This window comes from Cucurbita pepo, chromosome LG05 (genome assembly GCF_002806865.2).
Source record: "Cucurbita pepo subsp. pepo cultivar mu-cu-16 chromosome LG05, ASM280686v2, whole genome shotgun sequence".
Classification (NCBI taxonomy): Eukaryota; Viridiplantae; Streptophyta; class Magnoliopsida; order Cucurbitales; family Cucurbitaceae; genus Cucurbita; species Cucurbita pepo.
The window spans coordinates 369857-389079 of record NC_036642.1 but is presented as its reverse complement, the minus strand read 5'-3'; the positions used below and the strand labels follow the sequence as shown (position 1 = coordinate 389079).

Here is a 19223-nt window from a genome sequence, read left to right as displayed (position 1 = left end):
AGTAAAACTGCAATTAGAAAGCATTTCTTTGCTTCAAATTGGCAGTTTGCCATTTCCTTCTCGTGACGAACAAATTTTACAAAAATACTCTTTTAATATTTTTTTTTTTTTTGGAAGAGTAGAAAGTCCTTTAATCCTTATTTTCTACTGTCATTAATCATTTTAGAAAGTTTCATACATATTAAACTAAGAAAAAGAAAAGTAAAAAAGGAACATAATATGATGGTAAAAGTTGGTAAAATAGAGTTCATGAAAGACAACATGCTAATCTCAAATCAGCATCTTCTGCCGATTTCAAGATACCAACAAGCAGGAAAAGCTTGTGCTATGCATTGCTTGGAACGGTTCTTTCATATTAATTACATTTTCCTTCAAATCGTAAACATCTAAAAAATAATGAGTGAGTCAAACAGTGAAAGTGACTGAAAAAGAGAAGCACACATAATGTTAAGTTGGTATCATGTCAGCAATTTCACATTGGAGAGAAACAAGCACCCAATGAGGAGCTACGGGCATATCAAATTGTACAAAACAACGAAAAAAAATTCTTAAACAAATATGACTTGGTTGGCTAAGCCATGGTTTCGTTTAATATAATGGACTTGCTTGCTAATACTTTAGGATTCATGATCCTACTAACTACAAAAGCTTACCTATTGAATCCACCTTTTAGACTAAAATTGTAAATCTGCAAAGCAATTTCTAATTTAGACTACGAAAACTTAAAACTTTCAATCCTAAATGGCATGAACCTAAAGTTTCTGAACCATAAGCCTGCATCCCTAGCTAACTTTACATACTTTGCCGTAATATTATTTAATTTCCCAATAAATACGTCTGTGGTGGTGATTTTCCTATTATTTATTTTTATTTTTATTTTGTGTGTTTGTGGGTATTTTATTTTATCTATATAAAAAGCTAATAGAACTCACATGAATTTCAACGATTTGCCAGTAGAAAGTTCATTTTCTCCTCTGTCTGTTAACTATAATGGCACAGGTGGAAGAGAAAGGCTCCGCAGACGGAAGAGATGATTATACACAAGATGGAACCGTGAGTCTCAAAGGTGATCCTATTTTCAGATCGAAGACTGGGAGATGGAGAGCCTGTTCCTTCATTGTTGGTAATCTTCAACAAGCTTTCCTCTTTTTTTTTTTCTTTTTTTTTCTTTGCCTAACTGGTAGCCTGCACACCTGCAAGCTCTCCTTTCAAAAATACAAGTAATGAGTTCAGTCTTTCAATATTTGGCATGAAGATATCCTTCATAGGAGCATCAAAGAAAGAAAGAGTTGGTTTCTTAAAGAACTAAGATTAATAAGTCCTTGGTTCCATATCATGGGAATCAAGAGAATAACTTCACAAAAGGCAATAACATTTAGAAACTACCTTATTCAGAAACCCATATCAGGTTTTGTTCTTTGAGTTCTTGGGTTGAGAAAGAAGTGGTTAATATTCACAACATGTTTGTTTCATGTAGTGTTCGAGGTGTTTGAGAGGATGGCATACTATGGGATTGCAACAAACTTGGTGGTGTATATGACCGACAAACTTCATCAAGACATTGTGACATCTGCCAATAATGTCACCAACTGGATTGGAACTGTGTGGATGACACCAATTATAGGTGCCTACATTGCTGACGCTTATCTCGGTCGATACTGGACCTTTGTCGCATCTTCTGCAATTTACCTCATTGTAAGATTCAAACATTCTATGAATGAGCTATATTTTAATGGTATCTAAACTCATCTCCATTGGGTTGTCTTTTGGTTTCGATGAAACATTAGAAGCAGTAGAATAAGTTCAAAGAGAGAAATAAACGTATGGAGGAGGGAATTTGAGTCTGTACTTACATGTTAGACTCATCCAACTTGTGTCATACAGGGAATGGTCCTGCTAACCTTGTCAGTTTCATTGCCAGCCCTGAGACCACCATCATGCGGCGATGAGGCCAAAGAAGGTCATTGTGACAAACAAGCCTCGCCTCTTCAAGTAGGCATTTTCTTCTGTGCATTGTACATAGTCGCAATTGGAACTGGTGGAACCAAACCCAACATTTCGACAATGGGAGCTGACCAGTTTGATGATTTTGAACCCAAGGAAAGAACACAAAAGCTCTCCTTTTTCAATTGGTGGATGTTCAGCATTTTCTTTGGCACTCTGTTCTCAAACACTTTCTTGGTTTACATCCAAGACACCGTAGGTTGGGGCCTTGGATATGGGATTCCAACTGTCGGGTTTTCAATCTCTGTGCTTGTATTTCTGATTGGCACTCCATTTTATAGGCACAAATTGCCTTCAGGGAGCCCTTTCAGCAGGATAGCTAAGGTGATTGTGGCTGCTGTGGGGAACCGGAAACTGCCAATTCCTGATGATACAAAGGAGCTTCATGAGCTTAATTTGGAAGATTACACTAATTCAAAAAAATATAGGATTGATCATACTCATTCATTAAGGTAATTCTATCGAACTAAATGTAAATACAAGTTTCCAAGCTGATTATGGTCAACCTCATTTCTTGATTAGAAGAACTCCATTACCTGCAGATTCCTAGACAAAGCAGCCGTTCAGGGTGAGACGAGCTCAGCAAGGACACCATGCACTGTTACTCAAGTTGAAGAAACAAAGCAAATGATTAAAATGATACCCATTCTGGCAGCGACATTCATTCCAAGTGCACTAGTTTCACAAGTGGGTACACTATTTGTGAAACAAGGCGCCACCCTTGACAGAAGCTTGGGTCCCCATTTTGAAATTCCTGCAGCAAGCCTTGCAGTTTTTGTAACAATCTTTATGCTGATCAGCATTGTCATCTATGACTGTTTCTTCGTTCCATTTGCTCGTCGATTCACCAAAAACCCTAGAGGGATCACATTGCTCCAAAGGATGGGTGTTGGACTAGTGTTGCAAATTACTATCATGGTCGCAGCATGTATTACTGAAAGGATGAGACTGAAAACCGTTAGAGAAAACAAGATTTTTCGCAAAGAAGACCAGGTTCCACTCTCCATTTTCATTCTTCTTCCTCAATTTGCCTTGACAGGAATAGCAGATGCCTTTGCAGAAGTTGCAAAGCTTGAGTTCTTCTATGACCAAGCACCAGAAGGCATGAAAAGCCTTGGCACCTCCTACTTCACCACCAGCTTGGGAATTGGACATTTTCTGAGTAGTTTTTTACTGAAGACCGTGGCTGATATAACCAAAAAAAACCACAGCAATTGGGTTTTGGACAATCTAAACGTCTCTCATCTAGACCATTATTACGCATTATTGGCCATCTTGGGCTTCATCAACTTTCTCTTCTTTCTGGTAGCTGCAAAGTTGTATGTTTATAACGCTGATTGTGCAGAATCCAAACAAGAATTTATCGTGGCATTGATAACAACGGAAGCTGCTCCTCATCAGGCCTCAAAAATCCGACCAACCTGATAATACTTTAGGTATAGCAAGGTTATTTTAGATATTTCATGGAAAGTGTCCAGCAAAAGCTTCTATTGGGCTTCTCCAATGCTATTATCAGAACTTTTTTCTATACGATCAAAGAAATCCATGTAATTTTTATTGCCTTTTGCTATCTAGACAAAGCCACATACATCAGAAGGGAGGCAGCGATATTGAAGATTCAGTAGTATATTACATATAAATCATCTGCAGTCTAATGATTAAGTAGAGACTTGCGGTAGATGTGCTTCTTATTTGTAGGATAAGCATATTTTTCTTGTGCCATCCAATGAAGTTGGGAGCCCACTACAGATAGCCTAGGAAATGTAGATTTAACTATTCAGATTAGCTTCAGTTTGTATTGTACAAGGGCCAACTTCACGAATAGGATTAGATTAATCATTTAAATAAATAACTAAGCCTTGAATCAGCACAAAATATAGATTGAAATCAAGGTTAGCAGCTGACAGAAGGTTGCAAGTTACCCGCTGCAATGGATTCCACAAGCCATGTATGACCAATGACTTGGGCTCCAACCTTTGCAGCTATTCCCTCTGGCCTCATTTAATCGAGAAACCTCCTCCCCCACTTTGCATCCTCCAGGAGAATCGATTGTATACAACCAGCACCTTTGGTGCAGTCTGGTCATTACAACTAGGTGCTGGGAATTCGTCCTTCTCTAATATGGTACCTCCCGCAGCTATAACCAAATCTTGAAGATCCTCCTCATAAGCCGATAGAAAATCACCAGTAAAATAGAAACTCAAGCCAATGAAGAAGAGCTTGGGTGCCTGTAGAAATGGAATGGGAAATAATCGGGTCATAAATCACCAATTGAACCACGACGAGTACGGAACAGAAGATGCAATTGACTACAGCACCCTAACCAATAAATGAAATCATAATGAAACCTTAAATATATGCTCTCACGCTCCCCCAGCAAAATTGTACTCTACTAATGTAACAATGACAGTAAGGATTTCAATACCATTACTCTTCATGCATCCAATGAGTCAACTTACATTGCTTAAAACCCTCAGCCTGCCAGATTTGGGACCATCAATGCACCCATAGTTGTCAAGAGAAATTTTATAAGCTTCCTCGTTCAAAGGACGCCTTTCTTTCATGCAAGCTTTTACCCCTAAACACTCCAAATTTCAAGTTATCAGAAAATGGATGAAAAGACCCTTCGCTAAGATATTGTATGGCAATCACACCACCTCTCGGCTAGACTATCAATTGCTAAATTCAGAAATATATGTACAACACAGAATTATGTGCACCTACATGATATAGAGGCAATTATCACTATACGACAATAAGATGGCACTTCAGAGCTACGGATAGTTTAGAAGCTTATAATGATGCTAGAAGCCAGCATGCACTTCCTACATTTGCAACAAAAGCTGGGAAAATGACCAGGAAAAAGACAGGGGAGGAGGAGGAACTAGGGAGAAATATCAAATCTTACACGACCACGGTACTCTTCACTACTGTCATCTGACACCTTGCCAGCACCAAAGGGTGGTGGGCTTCCGGCTGATAACTGGTCTGCCTGACTCACAGGTGGCATTCTACAATCTTCATGCCGCCCACTACCCTTTCTACCCTCAATGTCAAGATTCTCACATTTACAATCAACAGGCATGCGCACCCCTCAAACCCCTTGCAGTTGCTGGAAGAGTAACGCATAGACTGACCAAAACATGATTCGTCCACAGCTGCCCCAGCGTCTACTGTAGTTAATTAGACACTTAGGGCAGTTTAAAAGATGGATGATCTTCAGACCATGAGATGCAGAAGACATAAATGAGGTAAGAACTAAGACTACGTGTTGAAAATTTAATTAAAGTTGCAACTGGTCTTTCTTTATTCTCGGTAAGTAAATTGTTCCCAGCATACTACAAATAGGAAGCAAATTTTAAAACATGTGAATTGTGATATTAATGCACTATATGACAATAATGATTTTTTTCGCACTTGTTATCTTCCTTTTCTTTAGAATTGTAGCTTTCAAGTTTCATTTTCGAAAAAAAAAAAGTTTTGTAATGTGTACCAGATGAGACTAGTTTAGACATATATGTAGAGAATGTGGCATCAAGGCTCCTGTAGATTGACACCATATTGTCCATGAAAGGAGCAGGCCTCATGTCTGCATAATGTAGCATACGACAAAGGCATCACGAACATCCCTCGAGATATATATATATACATATACAAAATCGAACAATCACCCGTAATCTAATCAATCAAGAAAGGCGATGTTCAAGTATTGAATATGACCCTGTTTGTAAATAAATCAGATATTCAGAAAAGTCGAGATGAAACAGGGTAATCATAAAGGATGAAGAATCAGGGATAATTCAAGACCTCGCTGCTCAAAAAAAGGAAAAAAAAAACAATAACAACAACAAATACCAGAAATCTTACGAAAGATTACAAGAAGCCTAAGACTAGTGGAAAATCTACCTCGATCGACAAATCCTGATTTTCAGAGAGGGCACACTGATCCAATCTAGGCAGCAAATGACATGCAACCCCTACAACAAAGTCAATAACGTATTTAGAACTTGCAAATCGCAAAAATAAGAAAAATGAATGAAAAACAACGAAATGGGAAGCATACTTGCAAAACAGGTGAGTGCAAGGAAGCAACACAGGTTCATCAAAGAAGTTCAAGCTGTTATTACATCAAAAAGACGACAATAAAACAATTGTTAGACGAAAAAAAAATGTCAATTACTAACAAGTAGAGTGAAACAGGAGCCAAGCGAAAATATACCACAGAGGACACTTCAGAGTTCAAGTCCCATTTTCTGGAAACGAAGAACCCAAGGGTTAAAAAAACTGCTATTATTAGCATTAGAGCCGCCACTGCTAGAAGCTTCCATCATTCTTGATTAGATTTGAGAGATGAGAATCAATAGAAGTCTCTGCAGAAACTTCAAGTTTCAAACACTGGGAAGGATGAAATTTATGAGAAGTGAGATAGTTTGACACGTGGACGGCCCAGATTTATTTTGAGCGGAAGTGATAGGGCGGGTGATAAAGTCGGGTGGCGGAACGGTGACGTTTGAAATGCGCGCTTCTTTTTTTCTCTCTCATGCAAACTGCCGCCTTTGGCGGCGGCTCTTCATATCGGCCAGATACGATAAAAAGTAATTTATCGCGTACAGTTGGCGAGAATTAGCTTGTACGGTCTGATTATTGATGATATATTAATTTATTGGCACTCAACAAAAAAAATATATGATCACAATGGTATTTCTTAGAATTTGTGGTTTGTTATTAAAATTTAAAATTACAAATTTAATTCTTCATTTTTTTAATTTATAAAAAACATCGTACACGAGTTTTTTGAGGTTCATCATTCTCCACGGCTACAGGAAGTGGGGCTGTAGAATGAAGATCATTTTGTACTGACATTCATTGAGCTACTTGTATGCCAATTTACGAGGAACTTCCATTCATAGCATCAAAGACTCAAATTGTACTCACATCTTGCATATTTCCTACTGTGGTTCAAATAAGTAAAAGGGTGAAAAAGACGACCACCAGTTCATTAGAGGAAAACAATAAGAAGAAATGGTCCAAGAAAGACGTGCGCCAACTCGACTCGACGTTAACTCAACTAACTGCCCTTCTTGATCTCAAAGGAATACGGGAGTTCCATGTAACACCGGTTGTCGTCGTCTTCGAACTGTCGAAAACCAACAAAAAAAGGTTTAACCATTCATGCAGAAAGCTGGAAATCTATGAAGCTAATAACATGTATGGCCAAGAAGCTATTTAAATTGTGCTTGAGCCACCTGATATGTATTGCAAAAGAATAATTACAAAACAAACATGCCCTTTAAGCAGATGAGAAACATAGAATCTAATAAGGAACCGCACATCATTAGGTCTCTCTTTTAAGTCTTCGTAAAAGTCTAAGCCCACCGCTAGTAAATAGTGTCCTTCTTAGGCTTTTCCTTTCGGGCTTTCCCTCAAGGTTTTAAAACGTGTCCACTAAGGAGAGGTTTCCACACCCTTATAAGGAATGCTTCGTTCCGTCTCCAACCGATGTGGGATCTCACAATCCACCCCCTGGGGGCTCAGCGTCCTCACTGGCGGCTTTCTCTCAAGATTTTAAAACGTGTCCACTAGGGAGAAGTTTCCACACCCTTATAAGGAATGCTTCGTTCCGTCTCCAACCAATGTGGGATCTCACAATCCACCCCCCTGGGGGCTCAGCGTCCTCACTGGCGGCTTTCCCTCAAGATTTTAAAACGTGTCCACTAGGGAGAGGTTTCCACACCCTTATAAGGAATGCTTTGTTCCGTCTCCAACCGATGTGGGATCTCACAATCCACCCCCCGGGGGCTCAGCGTCCTTGCTGGCACACCACTCGGTGTTTGGCTCTAATACCATTTGTGATAGCCCAAGTCTACCGCTAGCAGATATTGTCCTCTTTGGCGTTTCCCTTACGTGCTTCCCTTCAAGGTTTTAAAATGCGTTCACTAGGGAGAGATTTCCGCACTCTTATAAGAAATGCTTCGTTCCCCTCTCCAACCAACGTGAAATCTCGCACTTCTAAAGGTCATATTGTTTATCTCGGCCCACAAAACCACAAAACAACAGATCTCATCCTGCCACAAAATACTAGAAAGAGATAGTTTGTCTAATCCTAATCTTATTTAATAATTAATACCCATTCTATGATCAACTGCCATACCATTTCAGCTAAACTGTCAAATTTTGATGGATACACATAAGTTGTTTAGATGAATTGATGTGACATTAGGAATTGATGATAGTTCATGTCCTCCATGCTCATGTATTCTATACATTTTCCCGTCGTGCACGAGGTCGAATTTCTTGCCTTGCATTTGTAAACTCACTAAATTTCAATTTCAGCCAAAAAGTAAAAAATAGTAAATATGGACTCTAAGGTAACACTTCAGAGATTAGACGAATTCAAAATTGTTATAATTGTATAATCATCAGTTGTCAACATGTATTTGTTTATGCATACCTTCAGCTTTGCAGAGTAATTTCCCCTTGCAAGAACACCAGAAGGAGTGGTCTCCTCCTCCAACGTTTCGACATACTGCTCTCGCTGCGGGGCAAAAGTACCCAACATTCCTTGTGTCCGATCAACTGATATCAATCGCCAAAAACACAAGCATAATAAGTTAAACTATTTGACTTTGATAAGCATGCTTTCAGAAACAGTGGATGTCAAAATTTATGTACCTAGCAATCCTCCTCTCCAGACTTTATTCGAGTAGGACAGGCCTGAGACGATGTTATGCATTACGGTAAACGTCAACCGAAGTTGATACCTAGATCCTTCTCGGAGAGTAAAGAGAACACGGCCACCTTGATTTTCATTAACAGGCAATGGAGTGATGATTTCCCCAAACTCATCAGAAATAATCCCAATGGAGTGGAATTTGACTTCAGGTTCCCTTTGTTCTAGTATCAGAGAAAGCATAATGTTATGTATAAATACAAGTGCAGCAAAACTATCAATTAACAAAGAAGAATTTCAGAAAATATACCACTTAAGTCACTTTCTAAGCAGCCAAGCAACTTTTCTTTCCACCTTCTCAGGCTTTCATCATCCTGTAAAAGTAAGAACAACATTAGAACAGAACTGTATGACCCTGTAAGAATCACTTGTTTCAAGTGATTGCCTTCTAAAGTTCACTAAGGTCATCTAAAGCTAGAAGAATCAACTCCACAAAGAAGCATAACTATGAGGTTTAGAGCTACACCTGTACGGAGGGATGACTAAAAAATATTCAATAATATAGGTTCCATGGTGATAAGGGCTTGGAATGAATATAATGTCTGGAGAAAAAAAAAAAGATTCATATCGTCCCTTCTATAAGATAAAGGGATAGTTCTGTGGCAGGCTCGTTTTTTTGCTATTTTGTGGAGACTTTGTTAGGAATCACGGGCCCTACCATTGGAGATAGTATTTCTTACTTATAAACTCATGATCTTCCCCTTAATTAAGAGACATGGGACTCCTCCCCTAACAATCCTCAACAATCCTCCCCTTGAACAAAATACACCATAGAACCTCTCCTAAGGCCTATGGAGCCCTCGAACAGCCTCCCCTAAGTCGTGGCTCAACTCCTTCTCTGTAGCCCTTGAACAAAGTATACCATTTGTTCGACACTTGAGTCACTTTTGACTACACCTTCGAGACGCACAACTTTTCTGTTTTACACTTGAGGATTCTATTGACATGGCTAAGTTAAGAGCATGGCTCACTAAATTCCACAATGGTATGATGTTATCCACTTTGAGCATAAGCTCTTATGGGGTTGCCTTTGGTTTCCCCAAAAAGCCTCGTACCAATGGAGATAGTATTCCTTGCTTATAAACTCATGATCTTCCTCTCAATTAGCCAACGGCCAACGTGGGACTCCTCTCCCAACAATCCTCAACCAACCAACTTAGCAAAATAAGCTGATGCTATCCTACAGATTATGAACTTACAAGAATCCAAAAAAATAAACCATTATTATATCATCTCATTGAAGAACTACTGCAAAAACCTGCAAGACACTATAATACTCAGTTTGATAGTTGAGAAGCCGCATTGTGCATAAGGGTTTTCTTTTAGTTCTGAAAATGCGTTTAAACTTCATTAGTCTATTAGTTTCTGAGACCCACTGGCCGTTACCCAAACATATAAACTCTGTTATTAGCAACCAAATCATGAAGCAAACCAAAACAAAAGCACCCCTTAATCCAAAAGTTCTAACCAAAAATCAGACAGAAAAAATGGAGATTTTGAAAAGGGATGAGAGAAAGAAAGACCTTATCCTTGTCAATCTGTTCTTTAAGTGAAAGCAAAGGCCCTGGAGTGAACCCCTCTTTATCATCAACCTCTTCATCTCCGACCTCGGACTCCTCACTTTGCTTCCCACTCGCCGTCTGCGGCAGCTTCTCCCCCCGGAGCTCATCAATTTTCCCGGCCGAAGACGGCCCTGCTTCCTCTTCTACCCTCTTTCCAACCTCCATAGCTACGGATTTCGAGCAACCCCTAAAAAAAACAGAGCTTATGGGTTTTAAGATTTATGAAAAGCTGAAGCAGATGGAATAATGGTTTGGGATTCAACTTTGGGCAGCGGACTTGTACCCACTTGTACTCTCAAAGAAACATTTTGTCCCCTCTTTCTCTCGAGGAAAGATACAGAGCATGTTTGTGGTGATTTGGATTTGTCTGTTTTGGCGATTTGTCTTTGTTTCTTAAAAACAGTGCTCTGTCGGCGTGATGTTCTCTGACCATAGTGGATAATCAGGGAAATTTTAATTCATACGTGAAAAGTCTATCCAATTTTATTTTTCATTCCCGTCCTTGTATATTATAGTTTTTGGAATTTTACCCACTTTGTTTATGTAATTTACAGATATTCATCTGTATTTGTTCTATTTTCAACTTTTACATTCCAAGAGAAATTATAAAGTTCGGTTTAAAGAAGAAACAGTCTCCAATCATTTTAGATTCTTTTATAATTGTAATTCTATAAATAAAGCTTTATCTTTTTTTCTTTTTACTTTAATATAATGATGCAATCAATAATTACAAAAACAATCTTATCTAATATGCCATCACGTTGAGCATCCATGGTTTACAGTTGTTGTAAGGAATATTCCGTTATCTCTTTAACCGAACATGGGATCTCACAATCCATCTTCTTTGGAGTCCAAACGTTATCACTAGCACACCACTCAATGTCGGACTATGATACCAATTGCAACAGCTTGAGGGAAGATAATGTCCACTTTAACCTGTTACGTATCGTCGTCAGCTTCACGGTTTTAATACATGTCTACTAAGAAGAGGTTTCCACGCCCTTATAAGAAATGTTTTGTTCCCCTCTCTAACCGATGTGAGATCTCACAATCCACCCCTTTAGGGCCCAACCGTCATCGCTGGTACACCGCTTGGTGTCTGCCTCTATACAATTTGTAACCGTCAGAGGTCAACACTAGTAGATATTGTCTACTTTAGCCCGTTACGTACTTTCGCTGTCAACCTTACGATTTTAACATGCATCTACTAAGGAGAGGTTTCCACCCCATTATAAGAAATGTTTCGTTCTTCTCTCCAACTGACGTGGATCTCGCAATAAAACAGAGTTCCAAACAAGTTGAGTTCGATCGATAGAACTGAAACCATCCAGAAATAGAGAGAAACTTTACATTTATTAATTTTCTGTTGTTGTACAATGAGGGTGTAAAATAGATTATGAAGCGAAGATACGAGGAAAATACTTTGTTTCAAAAAATTATTTGAGCAGAGCTGTTTTATCTGAAGGATTCAACAGGAGCAGTCTCTTCAAGAAATGTTGCAGCCTCAAAACATTCAACAGCTTCAGCCAATGAAGATTTGGTTCCTTCAGCTCTGTAGAATAGCCCGAGATTGTACCACGCAGCGTGGTTTGTCTGGTTGAGACGTATAGCATCCATCAAAAAGCTGCGAACAACGGGGTGCGATTGGTGGCCGAGACGTCTGAGAACTACGGCAGACGAAACCAAGCTCGGGACATGAACGGGATCGATGTCCAGAGCAGCCATAAAAGCCTTCAAAGCTTCTTTATACAATCCTTTTGCTTCATAAAGCATACCTGTAATCAATGCAAGCTCCAAACATCAACCTCAGATGATTGAACTAAAAACTTGGATGAAAAATATGGTTGTGATGTTCAAATCACCAGATATTATCTTCAGATTCGTATATTAAGGAGAAGAGAAGCTGAAAGTGAAGTAATGATAAGATAATTCATATGATGTTAAGGAGTTACCTGTGAGATGACATCTAGATGCCGAATGAGAATGGATGGCCTTTGACTTGGAAAGGCAAGCCTCGGCATTGTGCCATTGTGAAAGCCTTATATAGACTAGAGCTAAATCATGCCACACTTCCAATTGCAAGCTTCTGATACAATTTCTGCTGTTCTGTCAAAGGGAGGTACCGACAACGATTAAACGTCAGCAATGGTGAATCATACATCCAAAACAAGATTAAGATATAACGATCCATGAGCGAAAATGGAAACATATCACGAATTACAAAAATATATTCAAACTGCAAGGCTTAATGTAACCGCCCAAGCCCACCGCTAGCGGATATTGTCTTTTTTGGGGCTTCTCCCTCAAAGTTTTTAAAACACGTCTACTAGGGAGAAGTTTCCACTCTTATAAAGAATGTTTTGTTCTCCTCCTCAACCAATGTGGGACCCTCCAATCCACCCCCATTTGGGCCCAACGTCCTTGATGGCACACTGCCTCGTGTCCACCGGCCTTTCGGGATTCAACCTCCTCGCTGGCATATCGCTCGGCATCTAGCTTTGATACCATTAGTAACAGTCCAAGGCCACCGCTAGCAAATATTGTCTTCTTTGGGCTTTCCCTCAAGGTTTTTAAAACGGGTCTGCTAGGGAGAGATCTTACACTCTTATAAAGAATGTTTTGTTCTCCTCTCCAACCGATGTGGAATCTCTTAGGAGACTCGTGTAATTTATTCACATGTAAATCAATCCTGAAATAACTACAAATGAAAATTTATGTTCAAACTATCAGAGATGAATTGATAGAAACCCCAAATACAGAAATAAACCTTATGTAGCTTCTTATCTCCCAAGCCAAAACTTTTACTCTGAACTTGAAAAACAGCGAGTAACTGAGTATAAGTCCCAATAGCACCTTTCAGCTCATCTTGTGCTATCAGAAGCTTTGCTTTTGTTCGAAGCAATTCGCCTTGATCCCATTTCCCAGTCTGCTCCAGAGCTGCATTTATAATACCTTCGCCATCCACGAATCGTTTCAGGGCAGAGAGTATCCGAGCCACCAGTAACCAAGTTCTAATATTAGATCCACCTTCCAGTTTGAGACACTTCTTTGCAAAATGAAGTGCTGAATCCAACTTCCTCTCATCAGCATATTCAACACTCAAATGGTAGAGAACATTAGGATCGGTCATTCGAGTCTTCTTCCGTGCAGCTTCCAGGGCCTCTATCGCCTCAGATTGTCTGGAGGACCGCTCAGAATCTACAACTGCTGATTTAGAATATACAGACAGAGAGACACCCAACAAACAGTTGGCAACACCTATCAGTTGATCACATCCAGCATCCAAGTTTTGAAGAGCTCGACGAGCATAACGTGTTCCTTCTTCAGCATGATCACTGTGCTCTCCACAAATCTTTGACGCCATTAATAAAGCAGGAAGAGATTTAGGATCCTCATGACTGCCCAACAATTTCCTCAGAAGATTCAAAGCAGCCAAGTCTTCTCCAGCTCCATAGTAACAAAGAGCGAGAGTATGGTACCTATCGTTTCGATGTAGAATCCCAGGAGGCAATTCCTCTACTTGACCTGCCAAAGCGCTTGTATCCCCTGATATTGTTAGTGCAAAGGAGAGGTGATCCAAGATTGATGGATCCCAATCAATCCTCTTAAGAACAACTTTTCTAAGTAGTATCATAAATAAGAGTATAGCTTCTTCATAATTGTTTTTTGGTACAAATGAGCTGTCCATTTGAGACCGGAGATTTGGAGGGTATGCTTCATTTCCACTGTACAGAAGAAAAATGGCAAACTCTTTCTGAATTCGAGCGGTGGTTCCCGCATCGAGGTTCCATTGATGAAGGAGTGCCCGCCGATATGAAAGGATCGCTTCTTGAGAAGAATCGCCTTGTTTCCATAGTTCTGGTATCAGCTCAACAGCTTTCGTTACTGTGTCCTGCAATTTACAATCAGCACCAAAGTTTTCAGGCAACCCTTCGGGAAATGAAGATTCAAGTATGTCCAGAATAACTTTGCAAGATTGAGCAGCTTCTGCAATAATGGGGAAAACATAGATCAGCTACACATTAATGCTTTTACTCTTATAATCAGCTCAAATCGTCTTTCCCCTTTTGTTCGAACAACCCCGAAAAAAGAAAACTAGACCGAATCCTCATATTCCAACCAAAATTCAACACCAGAGTTGAAAGACATTTGACCAAAAGAAATAGATTCGAGAGGCTCAACTAACAAACAGTACCTCCAAACCTCCCAAGGCCTTGCAAGGATTTTGCTTTTAGAAAGATGGCTTCCAACAGTAAACTGACAGCATGCATAGACATTGGTGGGTCACTAAAACGTTGCGATCGTCTCCTTGGACGGTGTCCTGTTCTAGCAATGGAGGTCATTATCTTACTAGTTACTGCAGTGATATCTATTCCTTCAAATACATGAAGAGCAGCTTCAATGTTTCCTTTTTGATATTCATATCTTCCCAGCAATGCTCTTGCTTCCTTCAAACAACATATCAATATAAAGTTATGTTTGGCTCCAATTTATTTTCATGATTCCCATATAAACTACTATAAAGTTCTGTCACTAAGCTTTGTTTATGTAAAACAATATACAGACCAAAAACTCATACAAGCAGAGATCAATTTACATTCAATTTTCAAAAGATTTTGATCATAAAGCACCAGAAAGAAGCATGTTTATGTGTTTTTTTTTCACTATACTAACTTGCTTCCTCTGGATTGTGACAAACATGTGATAAAAAAACAAGAACTTGTTCCTTCTTTGTTCCATGGGATCCTCTGAAAATGAAACAATGAATCAAGAAAGTTAACTTGCAATCTAGGAATCTTAAGGACTCTAACCTCATAATTCAAGCAACCGCTCTCACGAAGCGAAGACTCGGCTTCTTCTATATTGCCAATTTCTGGCTTCATGACAGTCCCGCCGATTCGTGAGGAGTGTTCGCTTGCTGAATTCTCCAAAGTTGACTGCAATTCTGATGCAGGAATCATACCATCACCAGCTCTTTTCTCTCCAGAACATAAACACTTCATTATCTTCCTAATGTTCTCCCCTTTTCCAGCTCTCCGCCGCCATTTTATCTTAACATCACTCTTCATATTGTTTGACAGCAGCCAAAGATCTTCAACCACAAAAGAAACCCACCATCAAATATAAATTCAAAAACAAAATCAATCATAACAACACTTCTGTAACTTCTATTTCGATTATCAGCCCAACTACCGAGCCACAAATGCTCCTCAGATTATACAGTAGACCCAACCTCAAGCAACAAAGAAAACATGTCTTCAATTTTCAAAACCCTAAACATGGTATCCTTGAACTCCAAGAAAAGCTTCAAAAAAATTGAAAAACCCCTAAAGCCCCCTTCATTTTAAAACCCCACCTTAAAAATCAAACCATTACATTCAGCTTCAGCCTCCTCCAAGCAAATTCCATCAACGAAAAGCCAAAAGACATCAGAATAGTTCAGAACGAAAATTTGAAAATTCGCAAGAACCCAGAATCATTCACAGGAACAATCGAAGCGACTAAAACAATCTAAGCAGAGGAGTATAGAGAGCAAGAATAAACACCTTTCATTCTCCCAAAGGTAAAAGAAGAGCGGGGGAAGGCAAAATCCAGAAACAGCAATACCCATGACTTGAATTCTCTTGAACAATCGATCAAGACCCCTTTTGAATCCTTTTGAAATTAAAAGCGCCCAAAAAGCAGACGAAAGCTTAAACAATTTTCAACTTTATTGTTTGGCCTTCTTTTGATTTGCTACTTTCACCAAACTCTGAGGTTTGGTTTCGGATGAAAACAAGGAATCAAAAGAAAAGAAGGGAAAAAAATGGAAAATCGAGGAAAACAGTAATCCTAGAGAAGGCGATCTTAAGCCTTTGGGGGTTTTATTAATATCTCTTTTTATGAAGGCAAAGGGAAATTTGGGTCCCACACTCCCAAGTTACCACGTTGTCTGAGGCTTACCTTTTGCCACGTGGCACACATCTTATGGGCTTCTGCGTTACGCGCCGGCGGTAAACCGTTTACCAACTGTACTGTCAGAGACTGTTCTTTTTTGTTTTTCAATTTTTTATTCTTTTCCGTTCTGACAATTGAAATATGGAATAAGGATGGAGTGAAATATGGGAAGAATAAAGTAAATTCTAAACAAAAATTGAGAAATCCAATGAGATTTTTGTGTATTTTTACTCCAATTGCATAAATTCTTTCACTTTCAAGCACTTTTGGATTTGGAACTTGTTAGTGTTGATGTTGGGCTTGAACAACTTTTGATGGGCTTGAGAAGTGGGTTGGGCCATAGTTGAATGAGAGGAGAGAGAGGCCCAAGAGGAGTAAGAAGCCCAATAATGTGTAGTGACGTGGCATGTTTTGGATTGGGGGGTGGGGTGAGGTGGGGATTGAAATTAGAAAGAGTTGGGGTCGCTTTCGGAAAGAGAAGAAGAGGATAGGGTTTTGAGATGAGAAGTCGGCGGCTGCGTTGCGACGCTGTCGGCTTGGCGATCGGAGTGTCGGGTTTCTGCAGTTTGCTGTCGGATTCAACGGCCCCCCTTACTTTTTATCCCTTTTTCCGATGCCTTTCACTCTCCTTCGTTTTGCTTTCCAAAAGCCTCGACTTTGCATGCGATTTTAAAACATACCTAAAATGATAAATTTAGCATCTTTTCTTTGATTTTTTAAAATGCTTCTGGTATTCCCCCATCTCCACTTAAATACGCTTAACTAAAGAGTTTTTATGATTGAGTCATTAAATAAGAACATGCTGTATGAGTAATAACTTTCATTTCTAAAAACTTCTATGGTTGTCGTAAAGATCATTTTTATTAGGATGCAGTATTTGTTCATTCATTTTAGTGTAAGGCTCGTTCTACTTGCCTTACCAAATGCCAACAACTTTGTTATGAAAAAAAGACACAATTTTTGGAGGATTCACTTTATTGTCTACTTTTGATGTGTGTTTGTCACATCGGAAGAAGGATGTGTGTTAGAGATTATTTAATGTTTAGAAGAAATTAAAAGAAGAGGTTGAATTATAATGGAAGTAGCGAAGGCGTAGGGTAGTTTTCACTGCAAAGTGGTTCCGAATTGTCTGAAACGACTCTGCAAATGCCTGCCATGCCCTTTTTAAAGACTACACTCTTCAGTACGGCGAATAAACAGATGCTGTTGCTGTTGCAGTCCCACCCACAACAAAAGAAATCCTCAAACCAAATAAAAACCACAGAACATAACAACAAAACCCCATTCCATTCCCATTTCCATTTCCATTTCTCCATTTTTATTTCAATTTCCTTTCTCCAATGGCTGTTCTTCGCCGCTTTCTATGGCTTCTTCTTGTCTTCTTCATCACCCTTCTGCAGTGTTTCTCCATTTCCCATCAGCAACAACTCCCTGTTTTGTCTTCTGTGGAGCGAGACTCTGTTTTTGCTGTTCTTGCCGCCGTCAACTCCGCTGTCCCGTGGCGGAGATTCTTCCCCGATGATCTTTGCTCTGCCGCTCCACACGGCGTCGTTTGTGACTACTTTTATGAATTCCCGAACAGTACGGAGCCTGATGCTGTTCATATCACCGAGTTGAGCTTTGGTTTTATCTCCGACTACTCTGCGAATCCGCCCTGTTCTTCCAATTCTACTATCGACCCAGTTCTTTTCTCCTCCTTTAGATACCTGCGCAAGCTCGTCTTCTACAAGTGCTTCACCTCCGACGTCGCGGTTTATTTATCCGACGGTGACTCGCCGGCGTTTGCGGCGAGTTTGGAGGAGCTTGTTTTAGTGGATAATCCGTCGTTGGTTGTTTCTCTTGAAAGTCTCTTTGCAAATTTCACAAACATAAGAAGAGCAATCATCACTGGAAATGGCGTTTACGGTGAAATCCCAGAACGGATTTCTGACTCCGGCGAACTGGAAGAAATTAGCCTCTCCCGGAACCGTCTCACTGGTCAGATTCCGGCTAGTTTGTCGAAGCTCAAGAAGCTGAAGATTCTCGACCTCAGTCGGAATTTCCTTGACGGATATGCTCCTGAATCCATTGGAAATCTCTCAGAGCTTCTGAAATTGGACTTAAGCTCTAACAGAATCTCCGGCAGAGTTCCGGAAAGCTACCGGAACCTGCAGAAACTGGAGTTTCTGGACTTGAGCTTCAATCGTTTTGGGAATTTCGGGATACCCAAATTTCTATCGGAGATTCCGAGGTTGAAGGAGGTTCATCTGAGCGGCAACTTGCTCGGAGGGGAGATTCCAGAGAAATGGGAGAAGCTTAAGAGGTTGTCCACGGTTGGATTTTCTAGCATGGGATTGACCGGAAAAATTCCTCCATCAATGGCGGTTCATCTGAGAAGTTTAAACTATTTGGGGCTTGACGGTAACAATCTTGAAGGGACATTGCCGCCGGAGTTTGAGTTTCTGAAGACATTGAATGGACTCAATGTAGAGAACAACAATCTAAGCGGCAGAGTTCCATTTTCTGCAAATTTCTGTGCAAAACTTGAAGGGAAATTAAGATTAAGAGGGAACCCAGATCTGTGTGTTGATGAAGAGCTCAAGAATGTTAAAAATGGAAGCGTTTTGGGGAAGATCAAACTGTGTCAACAATCAGTCATCACACAGCAGCTTTTTCTCAGTGGGTGTTCTTCATTCATGCTTGATTCTGTTAAGCTTCAGAGTACTCTGTTAATGGCGGTTTTCTGGATTTTCTTGCTGAATTTTTTCGGAGTTTTTGAGGGTTAAGAGTTGGATTAACGTTAATAGAGAGTTTAAGTTGGGAGATTACACTGACTGAGATGAGTTTGGGAGATTTTTGTGGTTTTTTTTTTTTTTTTTTTTTTTTTTTTTTTTTTTTTTTTTTTTTTTTTTTTTTTTTTTTTTNTGCAAAGTTTGTAATTAAGTTGTAGCAATTTAGAGCTTAAATATGCATACAGTGATATAAACATTAATGAGACTCTAATTTTAGTT

The 19223-nt window shown here is 39.6% G+C and overlaps 4 protein-coding genes, 1 long non-coding RNA gene and 1 pseudogene across 5 annotated transcripts; 2 read left to right on the top strand and 4 right to left on the bottom strand.

Annotated features, from left to right (window-relative positions):
- Positions 1-429: 429 nt before the first annotated feature.
- On the top strand, positions 430-3565 carry LOC111794821 (protein NRT1/ PTR FAMILY 5.2-like). Its single transcript, XM_023676977.1, has 4 exons — positions 430-1123; positions 1478-1695; positions 1885-2456; positions 2547-3565. The coding sequence occupies exons 1-4, from the start codon at positions 991-993 to the stop codon at positions 3427-3429; spliced, it is 1806 nt and encodes a 601-aa protein (XP_023532745.1). The 5' UTR covers positions 430-990; the 3' UTR covers positions 3430-3565.
- Positions 1159-1498, bottom strand: LOC111794823. Its single transcript, XR_002815138.1, has 2 exons — positions 1387-1498; positions 1159-1205 (listed from the first exon to the last, which is right to left on the bottom strand). It is a non-coding gene; the product is annotated as an uncharacterized LOC111794823 (long non-coding RNA).
- Positions 3566-3614: 49 nt separating the features above from the next.
- On the bottom strand, positions 3615-6370 carry LOC111794952 (annotated as a pseudogene).
- Positions 6371-6879: 509 nt separating this feature from the next.
- LOC111794820 (rho GDP-dissociation inhibitor 1-like) lies at positions 6880-10671 on the bottom strand. The gene is made up of 5 exons (XM_023676976.1): positions 10258-10671; positions 8985-9048; positions 8677-8898; positions 8456-8580; positions 6880-7141 (listed from the first exon to the last, which is right to left on the bottom strand). The coding sequence occupies exons 1-5, from the start codon at positions 10459-10461 to the stop codon at positions 7073-7075; spliced, it is 684 nt and encodes a 227-aa protein (XP_023532744.1). The 5' UTR covers positions 10462-10671; the 3' UTR covers positions 6880-7072.
- Positions 10672-11620: 949 nt separating this feature from the next.
- On the bottom strand, positions 11621-16141 carry LOC111794819 (protein NPGR2-like). The gene is made up of 6 exons (XM_023676975.1): positions 15843-16141; positions 15108-15388; positions 14492-14744; positions 13064-14283; positions 12249-12402; positions 11621-12071 (listed from the first exon to the last, which is right to left on the bottom strand). Exons 1-6 carry the CDS (start codon positions 15847-15849, stop codon positions 11752-11754), a joined length of 2235 nt encoding a protein of 744 aa, XP_023532743.1. The 5' UTR covers positions 15850-16141; the 3' UTR covers positions 11621-11751.
- Positions 16142-17366: 1225 nt separating this feature from the next.
- Positions 17367-19072, top strand: LOC111794817 (piriformospora indica-insensitive protein 2). The gene has a single exon (XM_023676971.1). The coding sequence runs from the start codon at positions 17574-17576 to the stop codon at positions 18996-18998; it is 1425 nt and encodes a 474-aa protein (XP_023532739.1). The 5' UTR covers positions 17367-17573; the 3' UTR covers positions 18999-19072.
- Positions 19073-19223: the final 151 nt, after the last annotated feature.